The sequence below is a fragment of the Sturnira hondurensis genome, unplaced genomic scaffold (genome assembly GCF_014824575.4).
Source record: "Sturnira hondurensis isolate 20B ecotype Veracruz unplaced genomic scaffold, ASM1482457v3 Scaffold0022566, whole genome shotgun sequence".
NCBI lineage: Eukaryota > Metazoa > Chordata > Mammalia > Chiroptera > Phyllostomidae > Sturnira > Sturnira hondurensis.
In genome coordinates, this window is record NW_028095197.1 from 18,566,109 (window position 1) to 18,580,322 (window position 14,214).

Below are 14,214 nucleotides of genomic sequence, written 5' to 3' on the forward strand. Positions count from 1 at the left end.
AGTATTTGTTTAATGAATGAATAAGTATGCAGTTAATTGTTAGTTAATTTTATAAATATTTAACCCTTTCTTCTGGTTACATTGAGGTGCATGTGTTTATTATGTCTAGTTGCTATTTCCCAGTAATTGTGGGAAGACAACTCTGTATCTCGGTAATAGTATACTTTCCCAAGTAAAGTAAACTTTACAGTTGGTCTTATCAGCAGACATTCCCTTTTGAAAGCATTTTTAAAGTACTCAGTGGTGCTTTGATTATGGGAGCCTAGCAAAGATTAGAATATAATGTTAGCTGTATATGACTAAATAAGACTGTTCTACTATTCAGAATTCACTCATTTCCTATCATCTACTTCCTCACTGACAAGTCATCTGATTGATCAGTTCACCGTAGCCGAAATATCACAGGTGAGGCCCTAACCTGGCATTTTCCCCTGCACCCTGCAGGCTCTTTGACACCCGGTACAGCATTCGAGAGAACGGGCAGCTGCTCACCATCCTGAGTGTGGAAGACAGCGATGACGGCATTTACTGCTGCATAGCCAACAATGGCGTGGGAGGCGCTGCCGAGAGCTGCGGGGCCCTGCAAGTGAAGATGAGTGAGTGAGAAAGACAACCCTCTCTTGGTTTTTAAGCTGACTTGGTACATTTTGGAGCAGGCAGTAAATAGAGACTGCCACAGACCTGAAGTTTCAAAAGCTAGACAAGTTCAAGTTCAAAACACAACCTTGAGGAAGCTAATTCCACACCTCTTATTCCTGCCGTCAGCCAGCACCCTAAAGGCAAGTCTGTTAGTTCCTGTCCTCTTCATTTTCTTGCCTTGACACAGCTCTTTCTGTGCTCCACCCAGACTTCTCTCACTGAGGAAACCGTCTCTTAATGTCTGTGCCTCTAGAACAGTTCCATTACAACCAAATACACCCCTCCTTTTCTTTTTCTTTTATCTCTAGTTGCTTAACAAACATTTCTTCGATGCTTTTGCCTTAGTTCAGCTTGTTTTTCTTGAGTGACTTTGCAGACTTGAGTGACTTTGCAGACTTGAGTGACTTTTCTTTTTAAGTGGAGGCTGTTTATTTTTTCCTCACTTCATGTCCACAAGGCTAGCGAGTTCCTGGCTAATCCCCTAGCCCTTGTTTAAGCCTCCATATTGTGTATTCCTCTCACACTGTGCCATCTGACCAACTCTACTTGCCAAGTCATCTACCCAGTCGAGGCACTCTGTGTATTTATCAAAGACTTTGATTCCAGTATCTTTCTATCCACCTTGCTGTCTACTCTTGCTGTCAGCCTAGGGGATTTTAACAGTCATAAAGCAGGACCGCTAGCTACGTCATCCTTACAATGCCTTGACCTCCACCAATCCAGTGATGTTTGCCTTAACTCTTTAGCAGCCTACCCAATCAATGACCTATCAGCCCCAGAAAATGAACTGCGTTTAAAATTCTAAACTCTAGTATGTCATACCCTGAACATGAACATTTCTTATTCCAGTGTTGCTTGATCAGAGAAGCAGTTTCTCAGACTCATGGTATGCCTCCGGATAGAAGGTGCAAATTCCATCTGTCTCTTTCTCGGCTAAGAACAGAGTCTGCCCCTCTCACTTCCTTACTCCCTCTACACACTATCGCCAACATGGTCACGTTCTCCTGCCCTCGACTCCAATCTGTTCCCCCTTCCACTGACACCCAAATGGGGCTTCATTCCTCCCATGCGTTGTTCTCTTTCCAACCTAGTGTTGTATCATCAAGTACTCTCCTACCAGAATCCTCAAATCTCATGACCTCTTGTGCTGCTGCTCATAAATTCTTAAGCTTGTAATGATACAATTTTTATTTTCTCCTATCTGACACCATGCTACGGATGGGGGCAGGGAGGAATCACACAAACATGCGTATTGGCACCATAAAATTTAGTGAAGTCCAGTTCCACCAGAGACTTTTTTGTTATTGTTGTTGATTTTTATTGTTATTTATTTTATCTTTGTATTCTGTTGTTGTGTTCTGTTGGAGAAAATCGTTAGCTGCTCCTTTTCAGTGTGAGCATATGAGATACAGGTTCTGAGTCTTTGCATGGCTGGAAGTCTTTACTCCGCCCTCACTCTTGGATGATAATCTAGATACAGAATTAGAGTTTAAAAGGCTTTCTCCTTAGTTTTTTGTGGATAATTATTCATTTTCATATGATATTCTTGCAGAAGAGAAATCTTTTTCTTATTTCCTTTTTTATAAATTACATTGTCTAAGTTTTTAAAAGATTTTAGTTATTTATTTTAAGAGAGAGGGGGAGGGAGGGAGAAAGAGAGGGAGAGAAACATCAATGTGTGGTTGCCTCTTGTGTTGTTCCCTGTACTGGGGACCTGGCCCACAACCCAGGCTTATGCCCTAAGAATGTGACCAGCAACCCTCTGGTTTACAGGCCCACACTCAATCCACTAAGCTATACCAGCCAAGGCCTTTTTTCTTATTTCTCTATAGGTAAATCTTATATTTATCTTTCTTAACATTTTTTGAAATTTTCTCTTTATTTCTAGAAGTTCTCATATTCACAAGAATCTGTTAATTGTTTTTGTGTAGATCATTCCTACTTAGTTTTAGGTGGGACCTTTTGATCTAAAGACTAAAGATGGTTTTTTTCTAAAATCAGGCACATTTTTTTTCATTTCTCTTTCTCTTCATTCTATCTCATTCTTAATTAATAAATATTAAATCTTCTTTTTCAATTTTTCATGATTCCATTTTCTCCTTATATTTTCTGCATATCTATCTTGATATCTTCATATTCTCCTTTCTTAAAGATTTATAACCACCACCAAACCCATTCCCAGCACATACATATAAATATACAATTGAGATAGAAGAGAGAAAAAATGTTTATTTTATGATCTTCTCTGTCAAAGTAACAAATTGATTATGCCACATGACCTGAAAGAAATAAAATGCATCTATTTCTCAGTCATTTGTTTGTATCTGTAACATAAGGTTATAAGGAAATAAATTTAGTTTTCACTATTGTATGAATGTTTCAAGTAATAAAATAATGGCATCCTTTAATTGCCAATCCTCCTGTATATCAGATTAATAACTTCTTCCTCTGAAAGCTTAGAGAATAAAAATTAGCTGACATAAACTATTTCTTTTGAAAGAATTAAGAGTGTTTCATAAAGTGATAAATGACCCATGTTTATTTTGCAGAGTATGTTAACCATAAATTGTATGACAGAACTTCTCTGATTACTAATATAATAACATCTGGTTTACTTTCTAGAGAATAAATGTACCTACTTTTCTCTTAGTCATCAAATTTAATGGTCAAATGTCAATGGAAACTAAAGGGAAAGTAGGTCATAACACAGAATTATATAAAAATATAAGCTTAAAACATTTTTTCAAATTGTTTTGTCTGTTTCTATAAATTATGTTGAATTGTTATGATGGCGGCTTGTTTTAATCAACTTTTTATTAACTATCTTTTAAAGGGAAGAACTTATGAAAACTCCAGGTTCCTAATATGTTTCATACATTTGTGTTCTTCAAGTTATTAATAAACTAGAGATAACCTAAGCTTTCATAAATGACTTCTTTATTATCCACTAAAGACCTGCTCTGGCACTTGGTGAATTTTATAACCTAATATACCTAAAACTATTCTTAAAATGGATATTTAGAATTAAATAGAAAGGTAGAAACTCTAAGTTTAATAAGCTGTATTGCCTTTTTAATTTGGAATTTTTACTTCCCTTTAGAACCTAAAATAACTCGTCCTCCTATAAATGTAAAAATAATAGAAGGATTAAAGGCAGTTCTACCTTGTACTACGATGGGCAATCCCAAACCATCGGTGTCATGGATTAAGGGAGACAGCGCTCTCAGGGTAAGTGATGATTCTGTTAAAACATGTACATAACTTGTTTTCAAATGCAGCAATCCATTGCAAGTTGTTACATCCATAAACTTTGATTATAAGATTTTTTCTGTACACAATATTTTAACCAAACTTAAATATTTCTGTTCCCCTATATGCAAGTTTGAAGGCATTCCAGTTGGGGCTGGCTAGGGGGAAAAACAAGACAGGAACCAACAGTGTTAGGGATGAAAAAGCTAGAGGCTCTTTTGTTGGTGAGTTGGTTGGTTGGGTCAGTTGTTTGGCTGAACATTTAGTTTTCAGCACTGAATCTTAGGGACTTAGGAGATGAAAATGTTGGAACTAAAATCCAAGCTTTAGGCCTGATAAACAGTTTCTGGGAGGAGAGAGAAAGATGATATTTGGAAGAAAATAAGTGAAAACATTCTGGAGTGAAGTTAGAGTGTGAAGCCTCAAAGCTGGCGAATGAGCAACATCCTGACAAATTCCCCAAACACCAGATTAGTCAAAATAGTTATTCACCTGCTCATTTCATACTGCCTTTTTATCTTACACCTACATAATAGAATATTCCAGGGGGAATAAATAGGTAATGATATGTGTCAAATAATTGAAATATAGTAAAATCAATCAGCTTTGTTTGATTTAAACTAAATAGATAATGTCAAATATTTTATGATAATCTATATGTCTCTGGCTTTTCTTTTGTTGTAAGTATTGATGCATTTCCAACAATAAAAGCAAGGGGTGGCTCTAGTAAGTGTTACTAAATTTAGAGTTCCAGAAGAGGAGATAAATGTAGTATTTTAACTTCAAAATATTTGTTTTATTTGTAGAGCTCGCCATTCTTTCAAAGGACATATATTTCCCCAAGCATACCACATAGGGTGCACAGTAAATATGGTAGTAAAAAGCAATGCTTTTAATCAAAGTGACATGGATGTGACTGTTAGGCAATCAAACAAGCCTTGGTGTTCTCATGTGATGAAAGACTACAAAAATAAACTAATCCTATGAGATTAATATCAAAATTAATTTAGGTAATCTTGTACTATTTTATATAATATCATGTATTATATATAAGTCCCAAATGTTCAAATGATATTTTGGATGGCATCAGCAATGACAATAACTTGATGAAATGTGGCAAATGTGTCCTTGAGAGAGCCATGGACCTTTTTAAATTCATGTCCATATCCCTGGCAGGAAAATTCCCGAATTGCAGTTCTCGGATCTGGGAGTTTAAGGATTCACAATGTGCAAAAGGAAGATGCAGGACACTATCGCTGTGTGGCCAAAAACAGCCTCGGGACAGCCTATTCCAAATTGGTGAAGCTGGAAGTTGAGGGTAAGGAGCTGCACTCCTTCCCCCGCGTGGTATCGGAGGGTCTTGTGTTTCTAGCTGAAAGCTGTTCTGAACCTGGCAAAGGCAAAGATGCAGGTAGTGCAGTCCCCTCAGCTGTTTCAGATACTAGACTTTATGGTCAATATTATGAAAGGAGCAATGGAAAAGAGAAAGAAAATTGCACTGGTGTAATAGGTTATATTTCATTTACCACCTATAATCACTGGTAACTTTTGCCCAGAGCAGATTAAATTCACTATGAATTTAAAAACAATAGGACACCACATTAGAACGTCTGACTGGCGTGGATGAGTCTGCTTTGTGTGTGCATTTGAAGACCCTCATTTGATCTCTTGCAGCAAGTAGACATGACTTTGAAAAAGATATCAAAAGAAAGAAAATAATGTTTGTTTTCAAATTGCATTCTGTCACAAAGGGTTGAGAACACTAAAATACCGACTCAGAATGTATAACCACAAAGAGTTCTACTTCTATGAGTTACATTGTCAAAATGTTTTCATTTTTAAAAAATATTCTTTCACAGTTAACAAATTCAATAACTGTGTGTGAAAGTTCTTCACTGAGAAATCAGAATCCGTACGGTTAGCTTTTATTCCTTTGGTTGTCAGACCCTTCGTGTCCTAAAATTACATCACATTTTGCTTAAAAATAGAAACGACCAGCACACTTGTGCTAGGTGAGGAAGCTGCATGTAAAACTCTTCCCAGCTCTGCCTGTTAGAAGCCAGAGAATTAACCTCCCTCGTTCCCAGTTTTCTCACCTGTACAGCAGGGTTTGTTGGGGGTGTTCAGCGAAGTGTTGACAGTATTTAGCAAGCCTCCCTTTTATAAACACTCAGTAAGTCCTGACTGTAAGAATCATCACCTATTTTCTGCTTTTCTCTTATCTGATTGGTAGAGTGATTGGATTATCGTCTACTTGGCCTCGTCATATTCTAGTTCAACTGGGGAAGTTTTCAATTCCAGGTTTCCCCATAGCTTACTTTTGGATTCCATCCTACTCTTAAGCCAAAATTTATCTTTTCCTACATCTCATCCTTCTCAGTCATATAGGTTGCTATTTATTAGTTCCTTTAAGATTATTTTTATTTTTCAGCCAGATCTTCCACTCACAGCTCTAATGACCTCATTTCCCACACTTACTTTTACTTGAGATAACACTTTTATTACATCATTGTGTCAACTGCTCATAAAATTCCCACGAACTCCTCATGAACATGAACATGAACATGAACATGGCTGGTGAGAACAGTGGCTGTCAGACATTACAAAGATGTATTTTCAGCTGCATTGTTATAATTTAACATCTTCTAAACTATCACTGCGATGTAAAGCTCAGCGTGCAACAACCAGTTGGTGTTAATTATTCAGTACAAAACAAACGTACTGACACACTCAGTTGCACACTTAGACACATTGAAGATCTGCCTGGCTTCAGTGTTTCCTTAAACTATGTGTGGAATGATACAGAATTAATGTTATCCATTTGAATATAATGCTACAAAGATTTTCCTCTTCAATATATGAACTTTTATATTATATAATACTGGTTGTTTAGGTCACTGTCTTCATAAATATCAAAATGATTCTCTCTAGCTTTGGCCTCCCAAAAATTATCGAAAACCTGCTAATGAAGTCCAATGACACAGTTGGTCTTGCCTGGCCATCATGCCCAGCAGTAAAACTCAATACTCTCTTCTTTCTTCCTAACATTTAAATGGTCATGCTCATTGCTTTAACAGTTCATATATGCTGGAGGTTTTAATTAACTTGCTAGTATTGAGAGTCGACCGTATCATTTATTTTTTTATCTTCACTTGTGGACATGCTTATTGATTTCAGAGAGAGTGGAATTAAGGGGGAGAGAGAGGGAGAGAAACATTTCCATGAGAGAGAAACATCGATCACTTGCCCCTCACACACCCCTGAACCGGGGACCGAAACCACAATCTAGGCATGTGCCTGACCAGGGATTAAATGCCCAACCCTTCAATCTATGGGACGATGCTCCAACGAACTGAGCCACACTGGCCAAGGCAAGAACTGATCCTGTTGTTTAAAGTTGCCCTAACAGTAGGTAAGATGATTTTATCACACATGCGCATTTTTACTCCATCCTAGTCCCTATTCAACAGCCAATAGGCACAAAAATTTGTGGCCTGTTTAGCACAGTTGCTAGTACATAATGAGCATATTAAAATGGCACTAACTATAATTATTACTATTAGAACATAAAAATTACATCAAATCTGTTTTTGTTCTTGGAGCTCCAAAAGGTTAGCTTCCACTTCAAGAAATAATTGAGGCAATTCCACAAGATATGACACAACATGACCTATTTAAAGGAAGGTCCAGTTCAGCTGACAACTCAGAACAGGTGAACACACCACAGTGAAGCAACTGGAAGAATCCCCAAAGTGCCTGCAAATGCCTACTAAGTGGGCATGGGGAGGGTTGACGATGCGTCTTGGCCATGGTCAGTCAGGACAGGGTGAGCATTTGTAATGTATTGCGTCAGTAACTCTGAACATTAGTTTGAGCAAATTAGAATGAGAATTCCATGAGCACCATTTGACTCTGGGATAACACTTATTGCAAGTGAATACGCCTCTAATGAGGATAAGCATGCCAGGCCTTGGGTTTCGTCCAGTGTGTTTGCTAGATCTGAGGTGTCATAACAAACATAAAAGAAACACCCTCAGCATAAAAGTAAAGCTCCATTTCTAGATTGCCATCCTCAGGCTGCCGGATCACTGGGCTGGCACCGCAAAGATCCTCTCCCCTTGTATCACCTTACAAGGCTCGGACAAGTGACGTGCAAAATTACCGACAGAACCATTTAACTCACGTATGGGCAAACACAGACACTTCTCTAAAAGGATAAGCAATGGAATGTCTAACATTCAAAAATGCTAAATGCCTTTACATGGGTATTTTATTTCACCAGCACTAACAGCGTGAGTAAGGTTTAGCATCGTGCTATTTTAGGAAACCGAGAAACAGAGAGAATGAACCCAAGGCTGCACAGAGAGAGGTGTCTGGGAACTGAAGTTACGTTGAATACCGTCTGTCCCATTAAAGAACAAGGTCATTGTGGGCAACATTGCCGAGCATAGTGTCCGAACAGGGATTAGGAAAGGTGCTAGAATTCTATAAATAACGGAGAACAGGAAGTGAAAAACAGACAGTTGGGTACAGACGAATTTGGAAGAGAGAAGAGCAAGGTCAAAAAAGTGAGCCGTAGCTGGCGGTGCGTACGGCATATAGGTAGCGGTGTCTTGTGAGATTTCTTAAAAGATAAAAAGCATTAAAATATTAAGGAGGAGGAGCCCAGAGTGAGAGAGAATTTGGACATAGGAGAGAGGGAAGGGGCATGCTCAAGGGAATGTTGGTGGCGCTGGTGAAGGTAAAAGGGGTGTCTTCAGGGGACAAATGGTGCGACGAAATTCATACAGAGGGTGACCGCATGTCCCAGTTTTCTCGGGATGTTCTGGCTTACATCTGTTGTCCTGGAGTAATTATTAATAGAGTCCCTCGTTTACTTTCAAAAGTATCTAGGCTTCAGTGATAAATTACATGACCACTATACTATGGAAGAGGGAACCTCCTTCCTTGTAACAGGAAGAAAGGAAGAAGGGGTGTATTCCAGTATAAATGAGTTAATGCATTTGGCGGATAGAATTTGAGAACGCTCTGTTCCGCCGGTCTCTATGTCCTGTAGGAAGTAAAAAGTAAGGTTATCTTCTGAAAATACTTCTGTAAAGGGGGGCCAAGGGATGAGGAGGGTAGAAGGTTTTAAAATAGCTGTGGGGAATGGGAGAGATGACTCACAGGGAAACCAGGAGTCCTGGGCCACAGTAAGTAGATAATCAGATATGCATATGGGGAGGCACTGTTTTGTTTGTTTTGTTTTATTTTGTTTGTTTTGTCTAGTTTTCCCTCACCCCCAGCTTTCCTCACTAATATAGGTATAAGTCCCCCAAAAGTAGAAAGCCAAATGCAAAGGCAGAACTCTCAAGTGCTGTTGTTTTGCAAGGAAAGAAAATAGGGCAAAGGATCCGAGAATATTGCAAGAGAATGGTCAACGCAATGAACCATGGCATCTTTATGTATCAAGTAATGCAAACCTTGGATGAAATGTTTATGGCCCCCAAAATTCGACTGAGAAGATAATACAAACATCTTCTGACTTTAAACACCCAGAAATGCTGGGCTGGTTGTATAACTCACAAAAATAAAATGTAAATCTCCAGAGGTCAGGGATAAAAAGGAATTTAAATAACAGAGCAATACATGCATGAGCTCGTTCTGCAAGATACTGTTCTATTTCTTTAGAAATATTAATTCATTGGAAATATTAATATACTCCTAAGTGAAAAAGTAGTTAAAGAACAATACGTTACCTATTACACTTTAGAGAATCTATACCAAATGACTAATAGTCATTGTTTCTGCATACAGAATTACACAGGGGTTCATTTTTAATCTACTTACTCATATTTTATATAGCTCTATACTTTTTGAAAAATGTTAACGGAGACCTTTATCATTAGGAAGAATTAATACCTGTATTTATGCTTTGGAAAAGTTCATTTGGAGTCCAAAGATTATACTATTTTGATAAAGCGACATCAACCTTTCAGTTCACTGGGTTGGATACGTTGTTGTTGGAGTCTGCTCTCCCACTCTGCTCTAGAACAAACGCAGGCATGGGAAACGCTTCGTCAAAGGCAATTGATCCCTATATTGACGAGGCATTCAATATTGACTTGGCCATCCGCTGAAGAACTGAGGTTGAGTGTGGAGTCCTGGCGCACAGAACATGGGGCGTGCCACTTCCGTAGGGACGGAATTCATCCGTGATGGCCTTCCAGGAACCACGTGGCGGAATGGGGAGTGGATGGCCCGGAGATGCACAGCTGCTGGGGCGTTCTCTTCCCATTTGACTCTCTTTCTTGCTCATGGGCAGACACCTGGAATGTGTGGTTCTAGAGTGGTTTAGAGGGTTCATTTGGGTTCTGATTTCTCAATGAACATTTTCTCTACTTGGTGGGGTGTTATTGACTCATGAAGCAAAATAAAGGCACAGGGCAAAGAAGCACTGTGTGGTTTCCCAAACTCCACAGTCACCTGGAATGCAGAAATAGGTTTCAGTCTCACCACTGCCAAGGTTCCTCCTTCCTCACAGGCATCTGTGACAGTGGGCTTTAGGACTGGCTTCATAGCAGGACGTGATGAAGGCCAGAGAAACCTCTGGATTTCACAGATGCTAAGGTGCTTATTTTTTAAAATATTTTGCCATATCCTGAAAGCATCTCAGAGGCACTGGTTTCTGACAACCCCCATTGGCTAATTATTTGCTTCCTTGTTGTGCATTTTAGTATCTCTGAAATTGAACTTCATCTTGCTGGTCTTAAAGGCAGTCACACCCAGTTTGTGGCCTCTCCCTCTGGTTGAGATCATGCCTTAGCTTTCTGCAGATAGGAGGATGACTAGACAATGACAACACAAAGGTAAATCAATTCCACGGGCTCCTAAAGATTTCCTTATATTTTACCAGAAATGCTCCTTTGCTTGAGGTACTTTCCTTTAGCTAGTCCTCACAGAGAGAAAATCATCCTGTTCAGTAGCCTCATTCCGTGTAGTCTCCCCACCCCAACATTTATATGTGCTGCATATTATTTGTGTTAGATGGAAAGCAGAGGTAAAGTGACTTTTCAGTGCCCCATCGAAGGAATTCTCTTCCAAATCAAGAGACAGTCTCATCCGTCTCTCCAGGCTGCCTCATGGTCTCTGTTTGCTGTGGTGTGTATCCTAAGAATGATCGATCTATACAGTCGCTCTCATGTATCTTTACTGAAACAATTTTCTCCCGGGTACTATATAAAGACCAGGAGACAGATGCCCTGGGGTGGAGCAGTGTGCTGGTGGGCGGGTGTGATCTGAGCACTAGGGCTGGAGTTTGCAAGGACAGGCTTCCATTGTGGAGGCTTTAGGTGCCCCCTGGTGCAAGATTCTGATTTTACCATTCTGTTTTTGACCAGAGGGGTCTTCTCCCTTCAAAGTATATATTTAATAAACACTATGTCACAGAAATTACATGCTTTTGATATGACAATGTAGTTCTTTTTCTGTTTATACCTGGAGAGGTCCTTATTATGAGTCTTTTAATTGATGGAAAAGATCCATTTAAAGGTTTACAAATTTCTAACTTCATCATATTTGCCTTATATTCTTTGACTTACCGATTATGGAATTCTTTATTCATTTACCAGAGCTGAGTATGGATCTTACTACATTCAGACAAACCCTGTGTTGGGTACAGAAACTGGTCGAGGGTAGGATACCCGAGATCCAAATTTAAAAAGATGGTGGTTGCAGCGTATCGGGCTCCCCTTGATTGCATTTTCGATTATTACCTTGTTTACCCTCAGAGCTTTAAGCTGTTAAGGAAAAGATTGGGCAAAGGTGAAGCTGGAACCAAGGGAGGCTTTGCAGTCGGGAATACCAGCGGCAAGGGGTGACTTAAGAACAGTGAGAAGCTGAGGGCCCTGGAAGCAGACCAAGAACAAGAACAGAGTCCTTGTAGGGGGACAATTATTGCAGGCTTCCCTTAAGGTTGACACACCCTGTTATTTGCAGGGAACCCCCAAAGCACAGCCCTGTGTCAACAGTTGGGAGATACCTGGGGAGTGAGGATGGAAGGACAGCCATCTGGTAAATTTAAGTGGCTTCCAGGCATGAGTGTCCTTCACTGTCGGGGCCCTTGAATTCGGTTAGTCTATTGCTCAGCAGTCTGAAAGGCTTCACCACGAACTCTTCGGGCTGAGCAGCTCTACTGAAGGCACTTTTTTTCAAGAATCTTTGCAGACATACACAGTACATATGATAATAAGTAGAATCCAAAAGACTGAAGTTACGTATATGCAAATGTCAAGAAATATAACTATAAGAGAGCAGGACTGATTTCAAAAATGATTAGATGTCTGGCTGCCTTCCTTCCCAGACACCAGATTTCCTCACTGCATTTAGGAAAGTGGAAGCGATCGTGTAATGTTTACACCTTTGATTTGCTTTTTCCTTTGTTTATGCTGCAGCTCTTAATATGACAAATGCCACAGAGAGAGGTATTTACCACCCCAGTGTGTGCTGTGCTCTCAGTGATTGCAGTTTTAATAAAATTTGCAGTGGTCCTGTTCCCGGCATCGATTCCACTTTCTGATGCCACTAACAGGTTTGATTTGCTGTCATGAGTCCATTGTGTATTTAAAAGCCCCCCCCCAAAAAAAAAGCATAAACCTTTGATATCCCTGAGGGTTATCAAGGGAAAGATTAAATCTGCATGTTTAATAGGGCGCATGCTCGAAAAGAAGAGTTTGACCCATGGATTCCGGTGTTGGTGGATATCATGTTGCATTCTCATCTAAAAAGTTCTCCAGTGCTTTCAAGAAACGATATAAAGTGGTCCTTCAGTTGAAGAGTTGCCAGCAAAGGCCTCTAAGGTGGGGAAAGTTACATAATTACTCTAGCACTGAAGAGATAATAGTTTAAATTAAGGAAGAGGTAGGCCCTCCTGAACTGCAGGTTTGAAGAAAAATGTGCTTCAAAAATTTGCCTTAAATTGTTTAAGAGAATTGAAGTGTTTGGTATAATGTTTGCACTCTATGATTTGAAATGAGACATTATTGTGACCTGAAATATGCCTACTCCAATCAGAGTGAGCTTTTTCTTTCTACTTGTTAGGTCTTAGAGTGAGATACACATGCATACAGCAGGGAGGAAACTTTCTCGTCTTGAGTGCATTAATTCATCCAACAAAGATTCATGGAGTGATCTTCCAGGCACTGTGCCAGAGAGAGGGGGCCAGGCCTTCAGTGGGCTTCATTCCAAAATGTAACTATTTTGAATTATGCAAAGATATCACAGAAAGCTATGAGAACTCTATGGCAATATGGAATTTGAATAAGAGTTCATTTGGTTGTTTCCTTTAGAAATAACTTCCAAACTTTAGTTAGTATATTCATTTCAATGAATTAATACAAGTTTTCACAACATAATTTTTGGAGGGAGCTTAATGTACTAGCTAAAGACATGGACTCTAGACTCTGGAGAAAACTGCTTGGGCTCCAGAGTCTAGAGTGAACTGCCTAAGTTCTGATCCTGGCTCCACCAGTTGCCACCTGCATAACTTCAGGTAGGTGACTCAGGCTCTGTGCCTCAGTTTCCCCATATGCAAACATGAGGTTAACAGTACTCTCTACCTCATAAGCTGTAGAATGTTAAACTTAGCTAATATACTTAAAGCTCTTGCGAGAATTCTTGGCATAGAATAACCACACAAATCATAGTTCTCAGTGTTAGTTCTGGGGCTGAGCTGCCTCCTGTGCAATGAAACACTCGGGAAGACGATTGCAGCTCCTGATTCCCTGTGTCATCTTCCTCTTTGGGGTAGAAGCATTATAAAGTTCAATGGCAGAAATGAAATTTGTATTTGAAGTAGAGTTGATTTCTGTTGCTTTTGATCCTTTCAGAAGAGTAGCCTCAGACTTTATATCAGGAGTGGGCCGTAGAAGTCACACAACTCAATCCCTTACTTCACAGATAAGGAACCTTAAGACCAGAAACATCATTACTTTGCCCAAGTCAGAAAGGAGGAGCTTGACTGTCTGAATGCCAAGGCCAGGACGTCTTGCATGGCCCTGCTCTAGTCTTCCCTCTCTCTATGTTCATGCCGTGTAGGTTATTCCTGTCTCTGCCCCTCGCTAGTAATGCGAGAGTGGCTGATTTACCTAATCAAAGACTGCAAGTCCATTTCCTCAGGTGCAAAACGGGTGCAGTATCTCCTGGAGCGCAGAGTTCTCAAAGTGGTCTAGGAGACCGCCTATCCACCGCTTTCCTGGCAGCTCTTTGATAAATATGAGCTGGTGTTGGTATTGTTGCCTGTTGTTTACATTGGGTTAGGGCTGGGTGACTTCCGTCCAGAGAATAGTG

The 14,214-nt window shown here is 39.7% G+C and overlaps 1 protein-coding gene across 1 annotated transcript in view; it reads left to right on the forward strand.

Moving 5' to 3' along the window:
• Positions 1-14,214, forward strand: part of MUSK (muscle associated receptor tyrosine kinase) — an 82,691-nt gene that overhangs the window by 11,009 nt on the left and 57,468 nt on the right. The window contains exons 3-5 of the mRNA XM_037036038.1: positions 445-596; positions 3,740-3,867; positions 5,065-5,206. Of these exons, the coding sequence (XP_036891933.1) occupies positions 445-596; positions 3,740-3,867; positions 5,065-5,206 (422 nt within the window). The remainder of the gene's footprint in view (positions 1-444; positions 597-3,739; positions 3,868-5,064; positions 5,207-14,214) is intronic.